This window comes from Symphodus melops (assembly GCF_947650265.1).
Source record: "Symphodus melops genome assembly, chromosome: 19".
NCBI lineage: Eukaryota > Metazoa > Chordata > Actinopteri > Labriformes > Labridae > Symphodus > Symphodus melops.
In genome coordinates, this window is record NC_136709.1 from 13,736,382 (window position 1) to 13,756,810 (window position 20,429).

Consider the following 20,429-nt stretch of genomic DNA (forward strand, 5'->3'; position numbering starts at 1 on the left):
TTACTAGTTTTTGTAGTTTATACTACTTTTATATTAATTACAATTACAAGGCCGAAGTTGAGCTTGGGATGCCAACAGAACCCAAATTAGAATAACTACTGAAAAGAATCCTACCTATCGACTGTCGCTCACTTATTCGTATCCATACCATAGACTGTAAAGATCATAGACTGTAAAAATAAAGATCCATACACAACTGTCTGAAAACTGCTGATGATGACCACATATGTGTATGTGTATGTGTTTATATAATCATTTCCCGCTTAACTATAAACAACACATAACAAACAGAACCTAACCTTACTCTCTCTTTAGATGGGTTAGAAGGCCTAATACATGCAAATAGTGGATAAAATGAATAAAAGAAAAATAAAGTACACGTTTATCTGTATGTTTGTCCGACTTGAAATATTACCAGCAAGCTTATTCATCTCAAATGTGAAGTCATTGATTTGAAACACTGGTATGCACAATAATCTATCAGAAATGCTTTAATGACTCTCATTTTGACATTCACTTTATGTTCACCACTCTGCATATCTCTCGTCAATCATCAATACTTGCTTTGTAGTGTTTAAGAAAATCATTGGAAAAAAACAAAAACAGAACAAAAAAGAATGCTCATGTCTGCATGTCTTTGGTTTCGCCTTGCTGATTATAAATCACATAAAAGAAACAAAATACACATTTGGCAATAACATGCAACAACAACATATTCCATCATGTACAAAGTCAAAGTTAGATTTGGTGAAACTTTGTTTACTGTCATTTATGAATAAATGACAGATGAAAAGAGTGGGGTGCTGAGGTGGAGCAGTTCTCATCTGTTAATGGTGCACCATTTGATAAAATCTAACAAGTCCTTGGCGTGTGTACACACTTTTATAGGTATAAAACGTACGTAGGGATAATATAAACATTTCCTGGAGTTGCAATTTAATTTGAAGACTCTTTGATTTTTTACCTTTCATCACTAGTGATTTGACTCCATCCGTATTTATCAATGATTCTCTTTATGTCCTTCACAGAGCTGTCTCCACACAGGACGACCCCCTTCGTATATAATACCGCCTCACTTCCCTTCCGTCCTCATTGCTGCAGCCCTCGGACCGATGCACAATGAGAACAGGGAAGAACCGGGCGTCCCTGTAGGTGGGGGGGCTGTCGCTGAGTGCGAGCTGGCTTGAGTCTGACCTGCAGCACTGCTCATCCACGCAGCAGGGCTCTGTCAGATCGCTGCTGCGACTCCTCCACGGAGCCACGGAGCGATGCGAGCCGTACATGCGGCACAGGGAGAAGCGGGATGTGTCTGAAGACAGGTGGGAGTGGAAAAGAGCTCCACGGCAGGAGAAGATGGAGGAACAGCTGGAGCTGGTGATGGTTCTCCTCCCGCCTCCTCGTCGGCTCGGCTCGCTGCGTCTCTCGGGGTCGTCCTGGTTTTGGAGGGTGCCATAGCTCTGAGCAGTGGAATCCAGGAGGAAGCAGTTTGAGGAGGAAGTGTTTTCTGTGTCCTGTAATGAGTTGGAGTCTGCCGTGCTCATGTTGTTTAGCATGGCCTCAGAGTAGCTTGGAATCACCTGACGATTACAGCGAATGTGCCACTCCATCTCTGTGCTGTCCAGTGTGTCGACTCTGGGAATAACACAACCAGTATTATTTCTGGAATGCCTGTCTTCATCCAGAGGAGAGGGGCTGCTGTGGTTGTACTCCAACCCAAACAGTTTCTCTATACGGTAGTGCACATAGGCAGTGCGGTACTCTACCAGCACCCTCAGTGGCCATGACAGCATCAAGAGAGCAGCCAGCCAGAAGACAACATCGGAAGTGTACCAAGGCATCTTCTCTGGGTCCACATAGGCGATCAGGTTTTCTCTGAAGTCCACGTTCTTCAGCTGCATCCCCTCCCTGGCCTCCATGTAATCGTCCAAACCCTCAATCTCAGAGAAGAACCTGGCTCTCTGGTTGAGGTATTCGTTTTCCGGAGCAGCCTCAGTGAAGCTGAAACATTTCGTGAATCGAAGCCGAGTTGCTGAATGGCCCTCCAAACCTATGAGTTCTCGAGACACGTCTTTCATACCGCATCGGCTGTAATCAAACTCCCCTTCAGCTACGTGGGTGTTCACTCTCTCGTGGTACACTTGCGTGGTGGTGTAGGCGTCTCCGTTGCGGTATCGGGTGACCTGTCGAGTCCTTCGTACAAAGTGGTAGCTGATTGCTTTCCACCAAATGCAAGGTTGGGCCTGTTGCATGCGCAGGACTCGCTCGTACACGCTGTCCACGTTGGCTTTGACCTGCAGCTCGCTCCGGGCTCTGCAGTGCCAGCACTCGGCCAGGTAGAGGACGTAAAGCATGAGCAGGAAGGCCAGAGGGATGTAGATGTAGCCATCAGAGCAGGGGCTGTCATGGTAGATCATTGAGTGTCCTCCGACACCCATACCTGTTGCCCCGCGCAAGGAGGAAGTGAAGGACGCTGTGAAGGAGGAGGTGAGGGCTGGGTTGAAGCTGATCTTGGTGACGCGAGTCACCTGGCACCAGAACACAACGCCCACGCAGCTGTACATGAGCAGAGAGAGCAGCAGGCAGCGCCAGTGGGAGTCCCGGCAGACACAAGCACCAATGGACTGTTTCACTGGACACTGCTGCAGAGAGTGAGAGAGAAAGAGGGAGAGACATAAGAGGGAAAGTAAAGAAATTGGCACTTATATCAATGAGCAAACATGGCGGTGACATTATGACTTGCAGCAGATGTGCAAATGAAAGTGGCAGAAGTATAAATTGCCAGAAGTTCAATACCTAAACACAAAATAAATCAACAAAAGGAAGCTTGGTGGGGTTCAATTAAACCGTGAAGGGTCCCTCGGAGGCCATGAGTCATCAACTGCTTAAACAAAATATTAAGAGAGGTGACTTCACGTGTTTAAGAATAAATCAGATTTTTATTGCATGAGGGGAGAGGAACGTCCAAGTGAAGTTGTCACTGAGATATCTCAGCGTGACACTAGTATATATCCCTAAAGTGTTTGAGACAAATACCAGTGTTGATATCAAGGAGTTTAAAATCTTATCTCAATAAATGTACATAAATAAATATAAGATTTATTTTGGGGCTTTTTATGCTTTTATTGTAGAGATAGGACAGTGGGTAGAGTCAGAAAACAGGTAGAGGGGGAGATTGGGGAGGAAAGAAGCCATAGGTTGGACCTGGGTCAGCCACTTATAGGACTAAAGCCTCCGTTAATGACAGGCACACTATCCACAAGGCTATACAGGCACCCCACCATTATATATTGTTCACATGAATGCACATTACATGAGGCCAGTAATGACACTAACCAACATGTTTGCCATGTGAATATTACATTTTATTAGTGGTGCTTACAGTATTTCATGTTGAGCCTGCTTCTAATTAACACATATCACACACACAATATATATTTCAGTTGTTTCTGCTTCGCACATGTTTTCAACTGGTAATATACAGAAAAAAGACACTAATGTCATCTTTGTACATTTTTTTGGTATTACTTATTTTTTTGTATAAAAATAACAAATCTAAACACTTGTCCTAGTAATGCTTCAACACACACTTTCATTTGCTCTTCACTTGACTGCTTCGTATTGGGTCATTACAGCACAGGGCAGACAACGACAAACAGAAAATGTTCACATGTGCAATACAGGCCACAAGTTTAATGTCCCATCAGCAAAGACTCAGGCTCAAAGCTATTTAATAAGTAACAGAAACGTTTATGGAAGCTTGAGCATGTGTGCGTAAAGAGATTAAAGCAGGACAGCAACATGTAATGTTTCTGCAGGAAGAGGAGTTTGATAGTTTCATTCATTAAATCTGTGAAATGTATGTATAGCTTTTACTTCTCGATGTCTTCATTGCGCTTTCTAATATAAAGTCTGGTTACTTTAATGACAACCCTCCCAGTGAGCTCATGTGTTCCTGTAGACTACCTCTGGTGTTTTATGGAGTGAAACGATTTATGTTGACAACCGGCCTCATCCATTACAGCCCTGACAGAGGGATGGAGATGTCACTTTGCTGGTTCCACCTCAGTTATTTATGAAGCAAACGGATCCAATTCTAGTGAAGCAGAGGGCAAGGACTTCTTAGAAACAAAGGCCTCTTGATTGAATACAATTGTAATCATTTGCCTGTATTTTCTGGTAATGCATTATGTTTTTATACACTAAAAATATGCAACATTTGAATGAAAAAATAATTCTTAAATCTGATAACAACGTGTCCTTCTTTTAAGATTTATACATTTGCATAAAGAAACCTGTTGGCTGAGGATTAATTGGACTAAAAGAACCAAATTGTGCTTAAATCTTTACCACAGATCTAAACACTATAGTCCCCCAGATGCAAGCACAGTAATTACTGCCTGACAGTAAAGACAGGCCATGGCGCAGCAAATACTGACACATACACTGAAAGGACTTTGGTTTGTGAACTAAAAAATAAATAAAAAATTGCACCACTTGTCTGCAGGAGTATCTTTCACATCACTAGATTCTACTGCCACTATGTTACTTAGACTTTCCTTAAATTGCAGCCAAACAAGCAGAGAGCTTGTTTGGTGGAAGGAATAATGGCACAGAGAGAAAAATTAAATGTATGCTCCTTTGAGAAGATAGCAAAGACATCAAAATGCATGTGATTTAGGGTAAATAGAAAATTTCTGTATCTATCTTATTTATAAACTATGATCTAGTGAGGTTGGCAAGAATATCTGTTATTCCTTCTATTTTTCATAACATGATTAATCAATAATGCCTACACAAGAATTTGCTCAAGTTAAAAATAGAAAAACATTTAGACGCATGGAAACACCAAAGACTGTATGTGAAAGGTCTACACCTACCTCCTCCAGGACATCACTCTCAGCCGGTGAGCCCTCCTCCTCCTCTTCCTCCTGCTCCTCTCCATCAGCATCATTGGCAGCGCTGGCCGCTGTGTCCTCCGCTGCAGAGTCCAGATCGGAAGAGAGCATGCTGCACGTTTCGCATGTCCGTTGTGAACTCAAACCCTCCTATTCACTTGCTCTGTCACCTCCGTTTAAACCCTCTCTTTTTTTGTGGTGTGCCTCCATCAGCCGCACAGCGTCTGGGCCGGAGCCAGCGGGCTGCTTCTGCTGCAGCTGCACGGAGCGGGGATCCCTCGGTGGTCCCTGCTGTCCGGAGGGAGGGGGGCGGGGTTGAGGGATTTCACCGCAGCACAGGCAGCAGAGGTTGACCATCATGCAGTCAGTGAAGGTTGTTGTCACTTCTGCAGTTCAACCACCCTACTACGAACAAGCATAGTCAATCATTTTATTTACATGATGTTATTCTTGTGTTTTTGAAAGAGGGGGGGAGTAATGCATGATACAGAAGTAGCACAATCACACAGTAAATCCCGATATCCCACGTCATCAATCAGCGAATATACTAATATTAACACACGCATCCGCGTAATATGGCATGGCGTCAAAAACAATAAATTACCTTGATGATTTCAGGGCAGAAGAAGGCGATGTGTTCGAAGAAAGCTCGCTCCGTCGTCCATATCAGGTTATACTTATCAAGAGCTCTTATTTTGAAGGCGGAGTTTGGTGTCACGTTAAAAAAATTCCGTGTTGTCTCCGTGTGTTTCTTGATAGTCTCACGGATCCAGAACTTAACTGAAGGTTAGCTTACTTTACAGACAACAGTGTAATGTTTAAAAATACACATGCAGCTGTTATGTTGCAAGACTGCTTTGTCTCATTCGGAGTAATTTAAGTTTCAACAGAGTGAGTTTGAAGACTTTAAGCTAACGTGAGGCTAACGTCCACTGCAAACAGCACATTACATTCATCACCTGTGCGTGTCCTTAAACAAACACGTGAAGAGGAAACAACGTTAAAGTGTAAGTGTAAGTGCAAGTATTAAACACAGTATTTTTGTTTCATTAGCATACATATATAACATCCTCTACATTCTGTAGATAATAATAGATAGCGTCAAGATTAGCCTCGCGTAACAACTTTTGCTTCTCACTTCTGTTAAGTTACCGGAGAGTTTATGAAATGATGTTGAATTCTGTGATTGTAAAGGTCTCTCACCTGTCAGACCACAACCGATCATCTAAAGAGAGAGATTCATTGACGTTTTAAAAAATACTATATGAGTTGTTGCCTGCAGGGGGAAAAAAAGGTATAGTGTACCAAACTGCAAGTTAAATCGATATAAACTGTCTTTCATACCTACTTCCATTAAATTATTAAATAGAGCAAGATAGTGTGTGAACGAGAGATTTATAAAGGGACTGTACAAAAAAAACAATGGTATAGGGAAGTGCAACATAATAGGTGTGCAATAAAAATCAGTGCAATAGAATTAATGATGTTTGATGGGTTTATAAGCAATAGAAAAAGTGTGTGCAAAAAGTGCAGATGAAGTGATGTGTGTGTTCTGTGTTGTTAAGAAGTGTATGTTACATGTACACAGGCGTTTGTGTTGTGATGTTGTGATGATTGTGTGTTCTCTGTGTTGAGCTATATGTGACTTTCTCTTGTGTCCAAAGCGAAATTTCTCCTAAGGGAGACAATAAAAGCAACTAACTATTTATGTGTTGTCATTGGCTTGACACAAATATTAATGTTGGTACGTAGCCGACCGACCAGTTTTATGGTCCCTTGTAACACCTTTACCTTCGTGCCCTGGGTTTGTTACATTTGTGTTAACACAGATAATGAAGGGAAAATAAAATGACACGTTTAAACTGTCTTTTGTGTCCTTTAGAGGGATGTTGCGGCGTCCCAAGCCGACTGATTCTGAGGCGGACCTCCTGAGAGAGCAGCAGCAGTTTCTGACCTCCGGCGCCCAGTCCGCCGCCAACCTGGTCCGCAGACCCGACAAGAGGAGAGGCGAGGCTGGAACAGGAGACGGAGAACAATACGGAGAAGATGATGGCGAACAGAGGGATGTTATCACAATAGAAGGTCAGATGGTACTTTGGTAGTTTCCCGTTACGTGATGTGTCATTTTTAACATAAGTCACTTATCATTCATTGTTAAGGTAATTTAAACCCACTGTTCATATTTTATGTTTCTCTAGATCTTCCAGATCAACTACCGTCTCTGACGCCCGCACCTCCGAAAAAGTCTCGCTTCAAAGCGAGCCGGGTCACTTTTGAGGCTGAAGATGCAGCGGAGAGGTTGGACAGACATGACACTCACATCAGCGCTGTTCTCTCCAGGATTGTTGTAAGTTTTAACATAATGCTGCATTAAACTTGAAGGTGTGAATCAAATAGAAGTCAATTCTGTTATTTGTTTTTGTCAGTACTTCAGCTGTGCTGTTCTCATGTTTAGTAAAAGAAATTAACGTATTGATCTTCCTTTGTTTTAAGGAGAGAGATACAGCTTCTACTCCAGTATCTCTACCAGCACTTACAGGCGTTGCTTTCCCTAAAGTGATGCACCGCTCCGAAACCACCAGTCAGGTAAAAAGACAAAAATGCCTATTCCTCCTTAACGGTGTGATATTAGCAGGGATGTCATTCTTCTGGATTGATTAAAACTGGAAGATTTTCAAATCCTAATCATTCACGAGACTTTAATTATCCATGACCGTATTTCCTACACATACACCTGTTTTGTTATATTTACTATCGTCTCATATCCCAACCAGATCGATAAACCAGTGACCCCCCTATAAACCGCTCGCTCTCCACCCCTCCTGATCGTGCTGCGAGTTAGCGTGTGATGTGTATGCTGTGCTGGTGATCAAAGAGAGAGAGAGTTTCACAGTTGTGTTTGTCCTCAGATGCGATGTCATCTGTCATTTATGAGCCTTTTAACATCCTTGTTTAGATCGTTTTGTGCAGCTGGTAGTCGCTGATGTTATTCCCCACTCCTCTAGTTTTTCTACATCATTAATTAAACAAGCCTCCACTCGGGGCTCATCTCTTGTAATAACAAAATCACAGGAAACATATTTTCATCATCTACCACAATAGATGACTTCTTGTCTTGGTAATACTCGTTCGTTTAAATAATAATAAAGAAAATTCAGTGATTGTTAAAATGGTTTCTCTTTGATTTCGTCTCCCAGGTGCCAATATCCTCAGTTGGTGGAAGGAAGAGTATCTTTGCACACCAAATAGCAGCTCAGAGGATCAAGGAGGGTAAGACTTCTTTACACTTTGCCCCTGGAGCCGTTCAGACGCCAGGACACAGAGAGCAGGACCTGCCTCCTGAGACGGGTACAGATACAGATCAGAGTGAAGCTATGAATCATCGTAAGTCGACCTGAGCTGGATTTTTTCTAATCATATCACACAAATCTTTTTTTTTGTTTGTTTGTTTGTTTGAATTCACATATTATGCTCTATCCTTTCCACAGGGCCAAATGCAGTCTCAGGTTTTAGGCTGGTGTCGGGTCAGGGTCTTCAGGGCTCCGAAGGCTCAACTGAGACCATGAGGATCCACATGGAGAACCAAGCCAAGATCCAGGCCATGTCTCAGGATGAGATACTACAGGAGCAGAGGAAACTCTTATCTCAGCTTGGTAAGAAATGTTGTCCATATGATGGTGAATAAGTACTTCATACATACATACTAAGACTTAGAAATAGTTTTAGCCTACTTTATTTTCGGGTTTGTTGTCTTTCTACTGTGTGTATAACAGGATTATTTCTGCTTCCCAGATCCGAGACTGGTGGAGTTTGTTAGATCTCACAAAGCCCAGAGCCTCCCGTCCTCGGCCTCCCCATCCAAACAGCCCCAGGGCAAACGCAGCGAGGGAAACTTTGGTCTTTACAACGTGAGCAGAGAGTCAGACTCCTCACGTGCGGCTGTGTTGTCTCAGAATCCCCAAGAAGTAGAGATGGAAGAGGAGGAGGACAAGCCACCACCACTGCTGGTTGTGACGGGTATGATGGGTCCAAAAAAAACCCACTTCAACAACTTAATTGGTTCATTTTTTTTTTCTCCTGCTGATGCTGCAGATTAATAAACGTTTATGTGGAGTATTCTAATGATATTACGATTTGCATTAATTGGCCTGATTTGATTGTGATTTTTGCAGCAGTGAGTGTCAAAATAATCAACTTCTAATACATTTGCGAGGACAGGAGATCTTTGCATACCAAAGCAGAATATCGAAAAAAGGCACAAGAGTTTGTTTCATATTAAAAAGATCATCACATATGTCTATCTTGATTTACCTGATCCACTCCCAAGCATCCGTCCTCTCAAAGTGTAAATACAGTGGGATGAAAGTGCTGGCTAGAATCCCGACACTAAAGCCAATCATTATGTTCACTCTGCGTGATTAGCAGAATGAGCCAGAAGAAGCCACTCTCTGCAATTAAGTTGCTGCAGATCTTTTTTTAAAGCTTACTCTGAGTCCTGATGAAAGGGTGGAGCTGATGGATCAAATGAAGACTAATCCTTCAGCCCAATGAACACAGCTTCGGTGTCTTTATGCAACTCGGCTCAAACACGAACGATTGCATCTTCTACTTAACTTTCATAGACAACAACATATTCATTGATTTGGAATCTGAACCAGACTTTGAGCCAGACTTTGTTTCAGTTTTGGATTTTTTAAACCATGGTTGTGGGAAGAAAGTGTTTATCTATGTTTGGAAGAAGTACCTGCCTCTCAGGTGGTTTAAAGTTAGCATATTAACCTCCCTTTTCACTAAGTTTAGATAAGTATTTAAAGAATTCCACTCTTCCACTCTGATCCTGTATCTGATCACGCCTATAAACCTCTCTATTTCAGCTCTGCTCTGAACAGGCTGTTTCCGTGTCTGTAGCTTTAAATGCAGGCGAGCTGATTTTGACCACGCCCCCTCTGGTAGGGGATGTGGCTCTGGCCTTCTTGCACCATACTCTTATCGTGTACAGAAAGAAGGCTGAACTCAGAGGGCAGAACAAATGCGTAGCTGTGAGAGTGTCACCCACCTGGGGGAGGAGTTAATGCCCTTTGTGATGTCATAAAGTAAAAATCTCCAAACACTTTGTCAAATGTCTAATGAAAATGATCTGTATTGGTCCGTCATGATAAGGTTTAAAATTGATTAAGATTATCTTTTCAGCATAAATGAAATAAAATAGTTTAATATTTTAATGATGAGCAATTCTGTTTTTCTAGATTTTTACTTTTGTGTTTTTGCTGTAAAATAGTAAACAAATTGTTTTAGAAGGAGCTAAGGAGGAAACATTAGCGCTTTGACCCTAGATTCACTGATATTTTCCTGCAAACTTTGTGTCAATCCAGAGAAGGATCTGCCTGTGAAGCCTCGGAAGGAATGGCTTCACATGAATAAACTGGAGCCAGAGAAGCTGGAGTGGATGAGAGACTTACCTGCACCAAGGAAGAAAGGAACCAAGAAGGTCGAGAGATGTTTCTCGTTTTCTGATTTTTAAAACACTCAGCACTAAAGCTGGATGAATGAGTTATATTCCTTGGTTCGCTTCTCTTGATAGGCCATGCAGGCTCGCTTCGACTTTGCAGGGACCCTGATTCCACCCTCTGAGGATCTGCCCACACACTTAGGCCTGCACCACCATGGAGAGGAGCCTGAGGTCAGTGGAGACTATTTATTTGCAGGTTTAATATAATGGGGAACTGGAGAGGGAAGTTTAGATTTCCCCTGTAGTCTTAAAAAAAAAAAAAAAAGACTTCTTCACTTTTTGTTGTTATTTTTGTCTTCACCTTGACACTTTCTCCAGCGGGCAGGTTACTCCCTGCAGGAACTCTTCCTGCTGTCTCGCAGTCAGCTCACCCAGCAGAGGAGTCTGGCCCTCAGCACTCTGGCCCACATCCTCTCAAAGGTTTGCGAACAAACACACAGGATGACAGGTACGTATCTGCAGAGGCTCACGTCATTAGCCCGCTCATTTCTCACCCTTTAGGCACGCGCAGGGGAGTACGCGTCGGTTCTGACAGGCAGCATGATGTCCACCTTGCTCGACGCCGGTCTGCTCTTCCTGCTCCGCTTTGCGCTGGACGACGGAGTGGAGGGTGTGATGTCTGCAGCTGTGCATGCACTGAAAGCACTACTCGTGTGTGCAGAAGATGAAGTAAGCATTGTCATCAAAACCTCAGTCACGTTTACTCACAGTGTGGTTGTAATTTTATTTTATTGTAAGTTATTTTGCAAAGTGCACCACAGAATCAAGTCAAAACAAACCATTTATTAGGAAATAAGTCTGGAATAACAGATCGTAAACCTGTCAGAGATATATACTGTTTGTCTTAAAGACATCTTTCATATAGTAGAAGTGTTTCATGTCCTGTCTGTTCGCCCCGTTAAGGAGTGTTTGGACTGCACCTTCTCCTGGTTCTGCGGCCTGGCATCCTTCCCTCTGCTGCCTTGTGCTCAGGAGGAAGAAGATGAAGAGGATGAAGGGCTTCCCGAAGCTATGAAGGAGACAGCCAATGAGAAGGAAGAGAGGAAGAGCGATCACGATGTGGCCAGGCAGGATGTTGTCAAGGCAAACAATTCTTTCAAAAAATTCAAAACAGTCTTTTTTTTTTTTTTGCACGTTTCTATTTATGGCTTGGGCTTTCCAGATTTTAAATGGGCAGTAAATTTCAAACTTCTTTTTCTTTTTCTTTTTTTTCTTGTCCATCTTTCAGGGCCTGTTGAAGATGAAACTGCTCCCCAGGCTGCGTTACATCCTTGAAGTGGTCAGACCTTCTCCCCGAGTGGTCCAGGACGTCCTGGACATCCTGACTCGTATCGCTCGTCACTCTTCCTCATCAGCCGCTCAGGTAGCGCCAGTAACAGCTTCAATTCATGCATCTTAATTTATGAGATCTACCCTAACAAATGTAATCCCAGTTTGGTCTACAATGCATACAATTCACTTCATAATTATTCTTGGATGTCTTGCGAATGACATGTCTTTCTCTCTCAGGTGCTTGACTGTCCTCGCTTGATGGAAACGGTGATGTCAGAGTTTCTTTCGACTTCCTGGACTGCTCCATCCTCTCCTCTTCCTCCGACTGTTTACGGACTGCCACTGGCCTCCGCCATGAAGCTGATAAGAGTTTTAGCTACTTCGGGGAGACACGCCTGTGCCCGACTTGTAAGTGCTCCTGTGGAATCTGACTAAAACAGTTTTGCATCTGTTAGAGTCTCCAGATCTTTGAGAAGTGTGCGTGCGCCTTTTTTTTTTTTTCGATCATTTTAGATGTTTGCTGAGCGCTATATATGTACAGAACTGTGCAAAGATTTCACATTATATTATAGACTACAGAGTCTTCCGCCCTCGCTGACCCCGGTCTACTCTGGCCCAGACCCCTTTGTTTCATGTCTGTATCAAAAACAAAAAGCAAATAAGGCCAAATGAAGCCTCATGGGCCTGAAATCCACCCTCTGACATTAATAACCGTTGCAGCTGCTTTGAAAATCTGAAAATGTCAAAGCCAAAATGTCAAGTGATGTCATCCTTTAATTTAAAAGCAACACAATCCGTTTAGGATTTTTTTTTCCCTCTCAGAATCCCTTGATCATGATCAATAATATTCCAGTTGTTTTTATCATTCCCACATGGGTGAACACACGACTCTGTCTCTCCTCTCCCCAGTTGAACTCTCTCGGAGTGAGGGAGCGTCTGTCTCGTCTGCTGAGCGCCGAGCCCAGTGAGCTGCTGCTGGAACCTACCGAGGCCCTCAGGATCACCACCGAGGCCCTCAGGCTGTGGGCTGTGGCGGCCGCCTACGGTCAGGCCTGTAAATTATACATGTAGGTCAAAGTGTTCAATCAGAGCTGAGAGATACCGTCAACCCAGAAAAACATAGTCTGCATTTCACAACAGCTCGACTTCATGTTTTTTTTTTTCTTTCTCAGAGACCTTTATCCAAGCTTAGCGAAGGCGTTACAGTCAGTCCACAGGGTGCTAGACGCCTCACATCCTCTGTGGCCCCTGCAGCTTCAGCGGGTGCTGGCTCTCCTTTCTCTGCTCACACAGGTCACACACACAGCGGGCTGCCATCAGGAGCTGCAGGCCGGTCTTGTCAGGTACAGATGGCAAAACCAATCATTTCACACGAAGCCTCACGCAGGGCGGTTTAAATCCTTTTCAATCTACATGTTCATCGTCTCCGTTTTTTCCGACAGCTCCCAGGGAGAAGGGTGCCCTCCTCCTCCTCCAGTGTCCTGGGGTCATGTCACGGGGTTGCAGGCGTCTCTGCTGGGACATTTGAAGGCCTTTGTGAAGAACCTTGACGATCGGGTTCAGAAAGAGAGCAGCCTCGCTGTGATACCAGCTTACCTGACCTACCTGCAAGCATACTACTTTCAGCTCTCCAGACAGGTTCGACTCCCTGTCATTTCCTTCTGTAGATGTAGAGAGTAGCTATAACAGCAATGCTTTGTAAAGCAGAAAGCTTTTGTTATCTATAAAGTAAATAGCTGAAACAACAGAGAGTGTGCTACATTATAAATGAAGCTTAAAAATTGAAGTTGGGAAGTAACTATTTCTTCCACTCTAAGTCTCAACAAGATGTAACACGGGAGAGTATCTCTTAATTGCTTACAAATCATATGATTACCACAGCATTGTTTCTATCCTCAGAGCTGTTTTAAGCCAGTAGAGACACTTCAGGAACTGGAGCTGCTGACGTCTGAGGTTCTCCTCCCTCTGCTGTCTCATCAGGTGGTCCAAGGCCTCATAAAGAACCTAAAGTAAGTTCAATTAGAACATGTGCTCCTGACTTTGATCGATTTCAAAGCACAGTCTTAGAAACAATTCATTTCTGATGTATTTATTTATTTAAATAAATGTTGTTGTTTTTTTTTTTTTCCTTTCCATCAGGGCTTCCTCAGTCGTGTGTAATGTCCAGTCTCGCCATCCGGGCCCAGAGACAACACTCAGCCTCCCTGGTTTGTCCTGTCCAGGATGGAAGGACCGCCCAGGGATGGTTGTTCCCAGCTCCCCCTTCCCTCTCCTCACAGGCCTGGGTCTCCTCCTGGAGACCATCACAGGCATCCACAAAGGTCTCAGCTGCAAGGTGAGGCTGCGTGAAGACAGTATTTACATCCTTACCTACGAGTCAAGTCAGGACAGTGACAGACAATTAATACCTCGATACACACAGTCTGCTGTTTTCATTCATCAGATTAAATCACTGCCGACTTGTTTCTGACTTTCTCTCCCACTCTCCAGTTCGCAGGTCTGCTCCTATCAGAGCCTGTGATTGGATACATGAGGAGTTGCAGTCAGGCCACACCCACTTTGTCTCACACCAGAGCCTGGCTGCTCCGCCTTGAGCACCACCTCCTCTACTTCCTCCTCCGGCTCACACACAGACTGGTATCTGCAATCTTAAATAAACCCACACTAACAACATTATTTTGAAGGCAACCATGTAGCTGTCTTCATATTTTATTTTATCCTGTTTGTTGTAAGTTGATGTATATGTGCTCAGATCAGTAGGTTCTTTTTTTTTTTTTTTTGTCTCAGAGTGCACTCAAAGCTCGATCTAAAAAGACACCTAGACTTGGTTTAAAGTGTTGGAAGATGTTGAGCCTCTCCTCCATAAGGCTTATTCAGTTCATACTAATTACCAAGGTGGTCAAACCGCTTTAAAATACCATGACCTAGATGTACCATGACTAAAAAGTGGACACAGACGTCTCAGAACACACCGTTGTGACATGAACATCTGACAAAAATGGATATATGATTATTGTAAACATTGTTTACGTCATCAGATCTGTTGAAAAAAAGGAGGATCTTGTACCAAAAATGATTCCTAGCTTTTTATCATTCTCATGGACTCCAACTTTTTTCCCTCATTTTCAAGTGATGGAAACTGAAAAACAGCCATAACAGAGCCATAGAGAGGAGAAGGGAAAATAAATTACTTGAAATTAGGTAGCAGTGGCTTGACAAACTTGCATTTATGTCAAAAGAAGAAGAGCCTTTTCCATCATCTAGGTCTCGACTGTCATCTCGAGCTCGTTGTTTATTGCTGGTCTAACATATATCATCCATTTTTCAGTCAGAGCCTTTGACCTGCTGCCAGCATTAAATCCAAAACACATTTTTTCCCTATAGTTTTAAGACATTTTTGCAGTCGGTACTGCATGGTGTTACATAGCAACAAGTCAGAACATCTGCATAGTGTAAAACAAAAACAAACAAAAACAACAATAAAACAAAACAATTGTTATTGGTAACAATCATACACAATGAAATAAAGGGCGGGGGGCGGGTAAGTTGTGTCACTAATATCATCAGGGATGATGTTAAGCTTGTCTCTAATAAAGCCTAAAAGGGGGCCCCAAGTTTTATGGAAGGATGTCAAAGACCCTTTCTGTGAGAACCTTAGCTTTTCCAGTTGCAACGTAAAACATCCTGTACCCATCTGTTACAAGTCGGTCAGCAGGGTGGTGAAGGTAATGACACGGTCAGCAGTTATATACCTATTTTCTGTCAGCGGGAGACCAAAAAGAACAGTCAGAGGATTCAGTGTTAAAGTCAGGCTCAGGAGGCCAATCTTAAATCATGGCCAATCCTTTAAATATTTGTCAATACTTTTTTTTTTTTTTTTACATTAGGGAAGATATAACATACACATATGGTTCTGAAATTGATTGGTAAGTTTGTTTTCAAAAAGGTCTGTATTGCCTTCTGTATTTCCAGTACTTCTGTGTTTGTCATCCCAAAAAGTATGGAGGTGATTTGCGTCTTGGCAGTTTCAGGTTTTCCAACATGTGGTGTCTCCATCAACATCTGTCTTTCATTGAGTGTTTTTAATTTGGACTTTTTCTCAGGTTCCTGTCGAGCCAGAAGTAGCAAAGCATGCCTCGCTGTACCACCAGGTGGCGCTGGTTTTACTTCCATGGTTACTACCAGGCAGTGAATTCCTGGCACATGAGCTGTTGTCCACCATCATCTTCAGCAGAGATTTTATATCGTAAGCTCACATTAATTTAATTAATATGAATGTTTTTGGTTTCTTTTTTTGTTGTTGAGAGAATTAATGATGAATAACTTATGTTGACCTTTTTTGCCTTCCAGTGAAGGCCACAGTGGTGGACCTGAGGCCATTGAACTCGGAGAGCTGAGGCTCCAAGAGGAGACGCATCACCACACCTCTCCCTCCCTGCAGACCGTGGGGGCCCTCCTCAGAGAAGCGTGCGTGCAGTTGCCTTCCATACGAGGCTGCTTCCTCTCTCACCTGGCCCATCTGGAGCCATCTGTGCTGACATCCCGGGACTCTCTGCATGGACGCAACCCTTGGATCAAGTCCCACTTCCTCCCGGAGCTCACAGGTCCCACCATGCCATCCGACTGGCACTTCCTGCCGCTCATCAGCCTGTATGAGCGAGCAGGGGCGTCTGACGGTGGAGGGCTAGCGGTGGAGGAGCTTCCACAGGGGGCTCTGCAGGCAGTGAGTCACTGTCTGCAGTGGCTGCTGCTGCTGGAGGTCTGGAGGGAGGAAGCACTAAAGGTACACAGACATGTTTTTTTTAGCCCTAAATCACAGATCCCAGCTTACATGAAAGTGTAAAAAAAGAGTTACAAGAAAAAGGGTACAAATAAAAAAAACAACACAAGGATTCCCTTTTAAGCTAAATAAGAATGTTTTTTCATTTTTGATTAATTTTTTCGTATAAATATATCTTATGCTAAAGCTCAGCACATAATCAATAATCATAAATGCTGCAATCTAAATGAAATATGAAAGACGTAAAGTAAAAAATAACTCACTCCCAAAATGAAAAGATAAACTTTTAAATGAATCATACTGTACTGTATGGAAGGCAGAGAGGAGGAGCTCTTGTTTCACAGAGAGGAGGTTACTGGTTCCAATCCCTAACAGACAGCAGCCTCTCTGTGTGGAGATTTCTGAACATTTAAAGAAGAAAGGTGATGAAGTATATTAGAGAATAAACGGACTTAACATGTTTTTTTTAATCGAAGGTGGTCCCTCCAGTTGCCAAGCTGGCCCGCCTGTCTTGTGTGTTTCTGTGCTCCAGCGACATGTTCCTGGAGAGACCGGTTCAGAAAATGACCTGGGGTCTATTCAGACTTTTAACAAGGTAAGAAAAAAACAAATCACAGCCTTTCACTTTAAATGCAAAATCTAAAAAAAAAAAAAGAGAAAGGTGGCTTTGCTTCTAAAACAGCGAATCTTAACATTTTACAGGAAATCCAGGCTGGACTCTTTGGACCTGAACGTCCCTCCTCCGGGTCTAGCCTCCTTCCAGGACTTATACATTTCCATTTTGACCCAGTACGAGGCCGTGTCCTTTGGAGACAGACTCTTTGGCTGCTGGATCCTCTTACCCCTGCAGAGGAGGTACAGCACCACCATGAGGCTGGCTGTGTTTGGAGAACATGTGGGGATTCTGAGGTCTCTGGGAGTCACTCTGGAACAGGTAACCATTAAGATTTGTTTGTAACAGGCTCTTAATGTTGTTTTCTATTAACAGTACAAACAATCTGAGATCACATGATGCACGATTGGGATTCATTTTCATCACCTCTCTCCCATCTTCTTTGGAAGCTCTGCGTCCCCATCGAGCGGTTCACCTCTCCTCCTGAAGACTCCCTCCCTCTCCTCCATCTCTACTTCCGCTCTCTGGTGACGGGCGCGCTGAGGCCCCGCTGGTGTCCCGTCTTGTACGTGGTCGCTTTATCTCACGTCAACTCCTTCATCTTCTCTCAGGATGCTGCAGCACAGGTACGGCAACACATGGAAAACACCCGTCGACTCTGCACGCAGGCCGGGGAAGGAGAGCGATTGAAAATAATCGATTTGTGTCATCACTGGTATTTCTTTCCTGATTTATGAACACAGTTTATAAACCAAATCCAGACCTCTTCTGAGGTTCTTTTTGCTCTCTTTAAGTGACCTTAATAAGGATCCCTGTAACGCCTTTGCTTTGTGGCTTTTTTAAATCAGACACAGTGAACCTTGAGGCAAAGCGCCACATGTGTAATTATTAAGCAAATCCAGAAAGTGCTGCAGCTGCACCGCACAGGCAGCTTGATTTGTGCAAAGAATTCAGTGGTTTTATGGGAATATGCCCATATTTGCATCAGTATATGAGTTCTGTACGGTATGCAAAAACGTTTAGATGTTATGAGTAAAAGGATTCTCGTGCTATGCTCACCTTATCTGCTTCCTGTTCATCAATATTGTTTTTAAGGATGTGACTTTTCTTGAATCGTGAGCTTTGGATGTTTTTGGATGTCGACGAACAAAGAGACACACAAAGCATCGATAGATAGATAGATACTTTATTGATCCCGAGGGAAAAGGTACAAATTCAAGCATCCAGAGAGGAAGAGAGCGTCATTCCATCAACCAGGCCTTTGATGTTTCCTCCTCTCGTCTTTTTTTTCCCCTTTAGAAGGTGGAAGCAGCTCGACACAGTATGCTGAGGAAAATCTACTACCTGACTGATGAGGTACGTCTCCGTCTGATCTTTACTCACTGTGATGTTTTTATTGACTTGACCTACTCTTTCCCATTTTTCCCCTCTTGTGAAATTCTTATGATAACATCATCACTCAGACCTTTCTTAGACTCCTCCAACACTTTAGTCTGGCTCTGCTTTCATTTTCCATCTATGGTCATGGAACGTTTTTAGTATATCCATAATTATCAGTTTTATGTCCTTAAGTTATATACAAGGGGTTTAGTTTTTCTTTAAAAGCATTTTAATTTCAGGCTCTCCACAATGTCCAGCCTTGTTTTGATTTTGAATTTTTACGAATCATCCACGTCCCATCTTAAATGAGGATTTATTAAAGTCCTACTCTGTAACCTTAAAACTGGAAAGGCGGTTTGAACAGGATTTTCTGTTCCAGTACCTCCATATTGAAAACCTTCTTTATGTACTAGTTTAACCCCATTACTGTAATGTCTTTTTCTGTCTAGTAATATATATATATATATTTTTTTTATGAAACTGGCCCGTCAGTGTTTCAGTTGGTTTAATAAAGTTTTAGTTTCCGCTCTAATACTGGGAGGGGCCAAATTTAAAGAGTGAAATCCTGTTTTTTTGTTTCTGAATAAGCGCCATGTTTTCACCACTATCTATTTAAAAGTCTCAGTTTTGCTTTGTGCTGAACTAGTGAGCTCTCACTGCTCGCGTTTCAGCAGTTTTTCATGCCCTGTTGTTCTCTCGTGTTTCCATGTGTTCACTGCCAGAGGAACCACTCTGTCGCCACAAGTACTCCTGGTAGAGAATCTCTGCTTTGCATCCCCACTCCTCGGCTGCTCCCCTCCCTCCTTCTCACTCTCTTTTCTCTCATCTCCAGGTGTTGAAGAACCACTTGCTGCTCTTCCGTCTGCCGCAGCGGCACTCGGAGCTCGGCTTTGATACGTACGATCAGTTGCCTCCCATAAGGGCGAAACGATTGGAGAGCGTGCTGCGACTGCAAGACAGCAGCGACCACAAAGGAGACTGAAGGTAGCAGGGACTGGGAATAAAAAAAAATCCTCTGTTGAGCCAAAAACTGAAGACACACGGAGAGGACAGTAAGGGACTGAGACCAAAACGAAGTAGAAGTAGATACAAATGCATGAGCGGAAGTTGCTGAGAAAGGAAGGTGACAAAGTGAGACATTTATCTGATTTAGATTGGTCTTCACAAAAGAACCAACATGCTCTCAAGGGATTTCCCTGACTTCTTTTCTACGAGGAAACCTGATCGGAGGCAGGTGAAAAACTCATCGGAGTCACATTTGGTAACAGTTTGAGCCCTTATTTAAACCAGCTTTGATATCAGACAAATCTCACAAATCACCGGGGGAGATTATCTGAGGTGTTTTTTTCTGATTCCACTTGAGCCTTTTTGAACTGAAAACTCAACCCAGAGTTTAAATATTGAACAAAAGCCACAACTTAAGTGCAGCTGCAAGGAGAAAGAGATCCCAAAACATTTCCCCTGAAACTTTAACACTTTGACCAAAACGACTCCCGGCCTCTCAGAGGATAGAAAATTGTACTTCTGTGTAAGTCCTGAAATTGTCTTTTCTTTTGCAAATAAAACATGACTCCAGGTATGTCTTAAAAATGTTTTCTTGTAACAGAGTTCATTACTTAGACCCACAAGCGGCGATATTTGCGCCCCTGTGACGTTTCGCACTCAGTCTGAATGTCATAGAGGCGTCCCTTCTGTACTGTCTACTGAGGTAGTAACAGATGCGTTACAGATGCGAGAGGGGATAAGCGTATAGCCAGCAGGGGAGTGCAGTGTTGTGTGTGTGTGAAGCTCCGTCTCATCCGTTCTACTGCGACGCCGAGTTGTAAAGTGAATTCACAGACTGGGAAACAGATGTTACGCTGTTGTGGATTCAATATGCATGTAGGAAGGCGTGATGATGGCTGAGGTTCGATTCGGCACTTTGCAGTAAAGGGCTTTACTTTGAAGAACTACGCCACATGTTCACTTAATGGGAGAAAG

The 20,429-nt window shown here is 43.2% G+C and overlaps 2 protein-coding genes across 4 annotated transcripts; one reads left to right on the forward strand and one right to left on the reverse strand.

Annotated features, from left to right (window-relative positions):
- Positions 1-478: 478 nt before the first annotated feature.
- LOC306840085 (transmembrane protein 151B) lies at positions 479-5,591 on the reverse strand. Of its 3 annotated transcripts, none has more exons than XM_079369138.1 (3): positions 5,500-5,591; positions 4,878-5,300; positions 479-2,639 (listed from the first exon to the last, which is right to left on the reverse strand). In XM_079369138.1, the coding sequence occupies exons 2-3, from the start codon at positions 5,004-5,006 to the stop codon at positions 1,023-1,025; spliced, it is 1,746 nt and encodes a 581-aa protein (XP_079225264.1). In that variant the 5' UTR covers positions 5,007-5,300; positions 5,500-5,591; the 3' UTR covers positions 479-1,022. The 3 variants fall into 3 exon arrangements, with proteins under 3 accessions (XP_079225264.1, XP_079225265.1, XP_079225266.1); XM_079369139.1 differs by having other exon boundaries at positions 4,878-5,297; positions 5,500-5,565; XM_079369140.1 differs by lacking the exons at positions 4,878-5,300; positions 5,500-5,591 and adding an exon at positions 3,964-4,043.
- A 42-nt stretch (positions 5,592-5,633) lies between these two features.
- Positions 5,634-20,041, forward strand: rpap1 (RNA polymerase II associated protein 1). The gene is made up of 27 exons (XM_079369143.1): positions 5,634-5,902; positions 6,778-6,977; positions 7,094-7,242; positions 7,389-7,481; positions 8,093-8,279; positions 8,384-8,548; positions 8,688-8,912; positions 10,268-10,383; positions 10,477-10,575; positions 10,723-10,824; positions 10,906-11,073; positions 11,308-11,487; positions 11,633-11,767; positions 11,914-12,084; positions 12,586-12,743; positions 12,849-13,019; positions 13,119-13,314; positions 13,576-13,685; positions 13,816-14,011; positions 14,167-14,313; positions 15,780-15,922; positions 16,027-16,459; positions 16,933-17,051; positions 17,159-17,390; positions 17,519-17,695; positions 18,369-18,425; positions 19,282-20,041. Exons 2-27 carry the CDS (start codon positions 6,782-6,784, stop codon positions 19,429-19,431), a joined length of 4,275 nt encoding a protein of 1,424 aa, XP_079225269.1. The 5' UTR covers positions 5,634-5,902; positions 6,778-6,781; the 3' UTR covers positions 19,432-20,041.
- Positions 20,042-20,429: the final 388 nt, after the last annotated feature.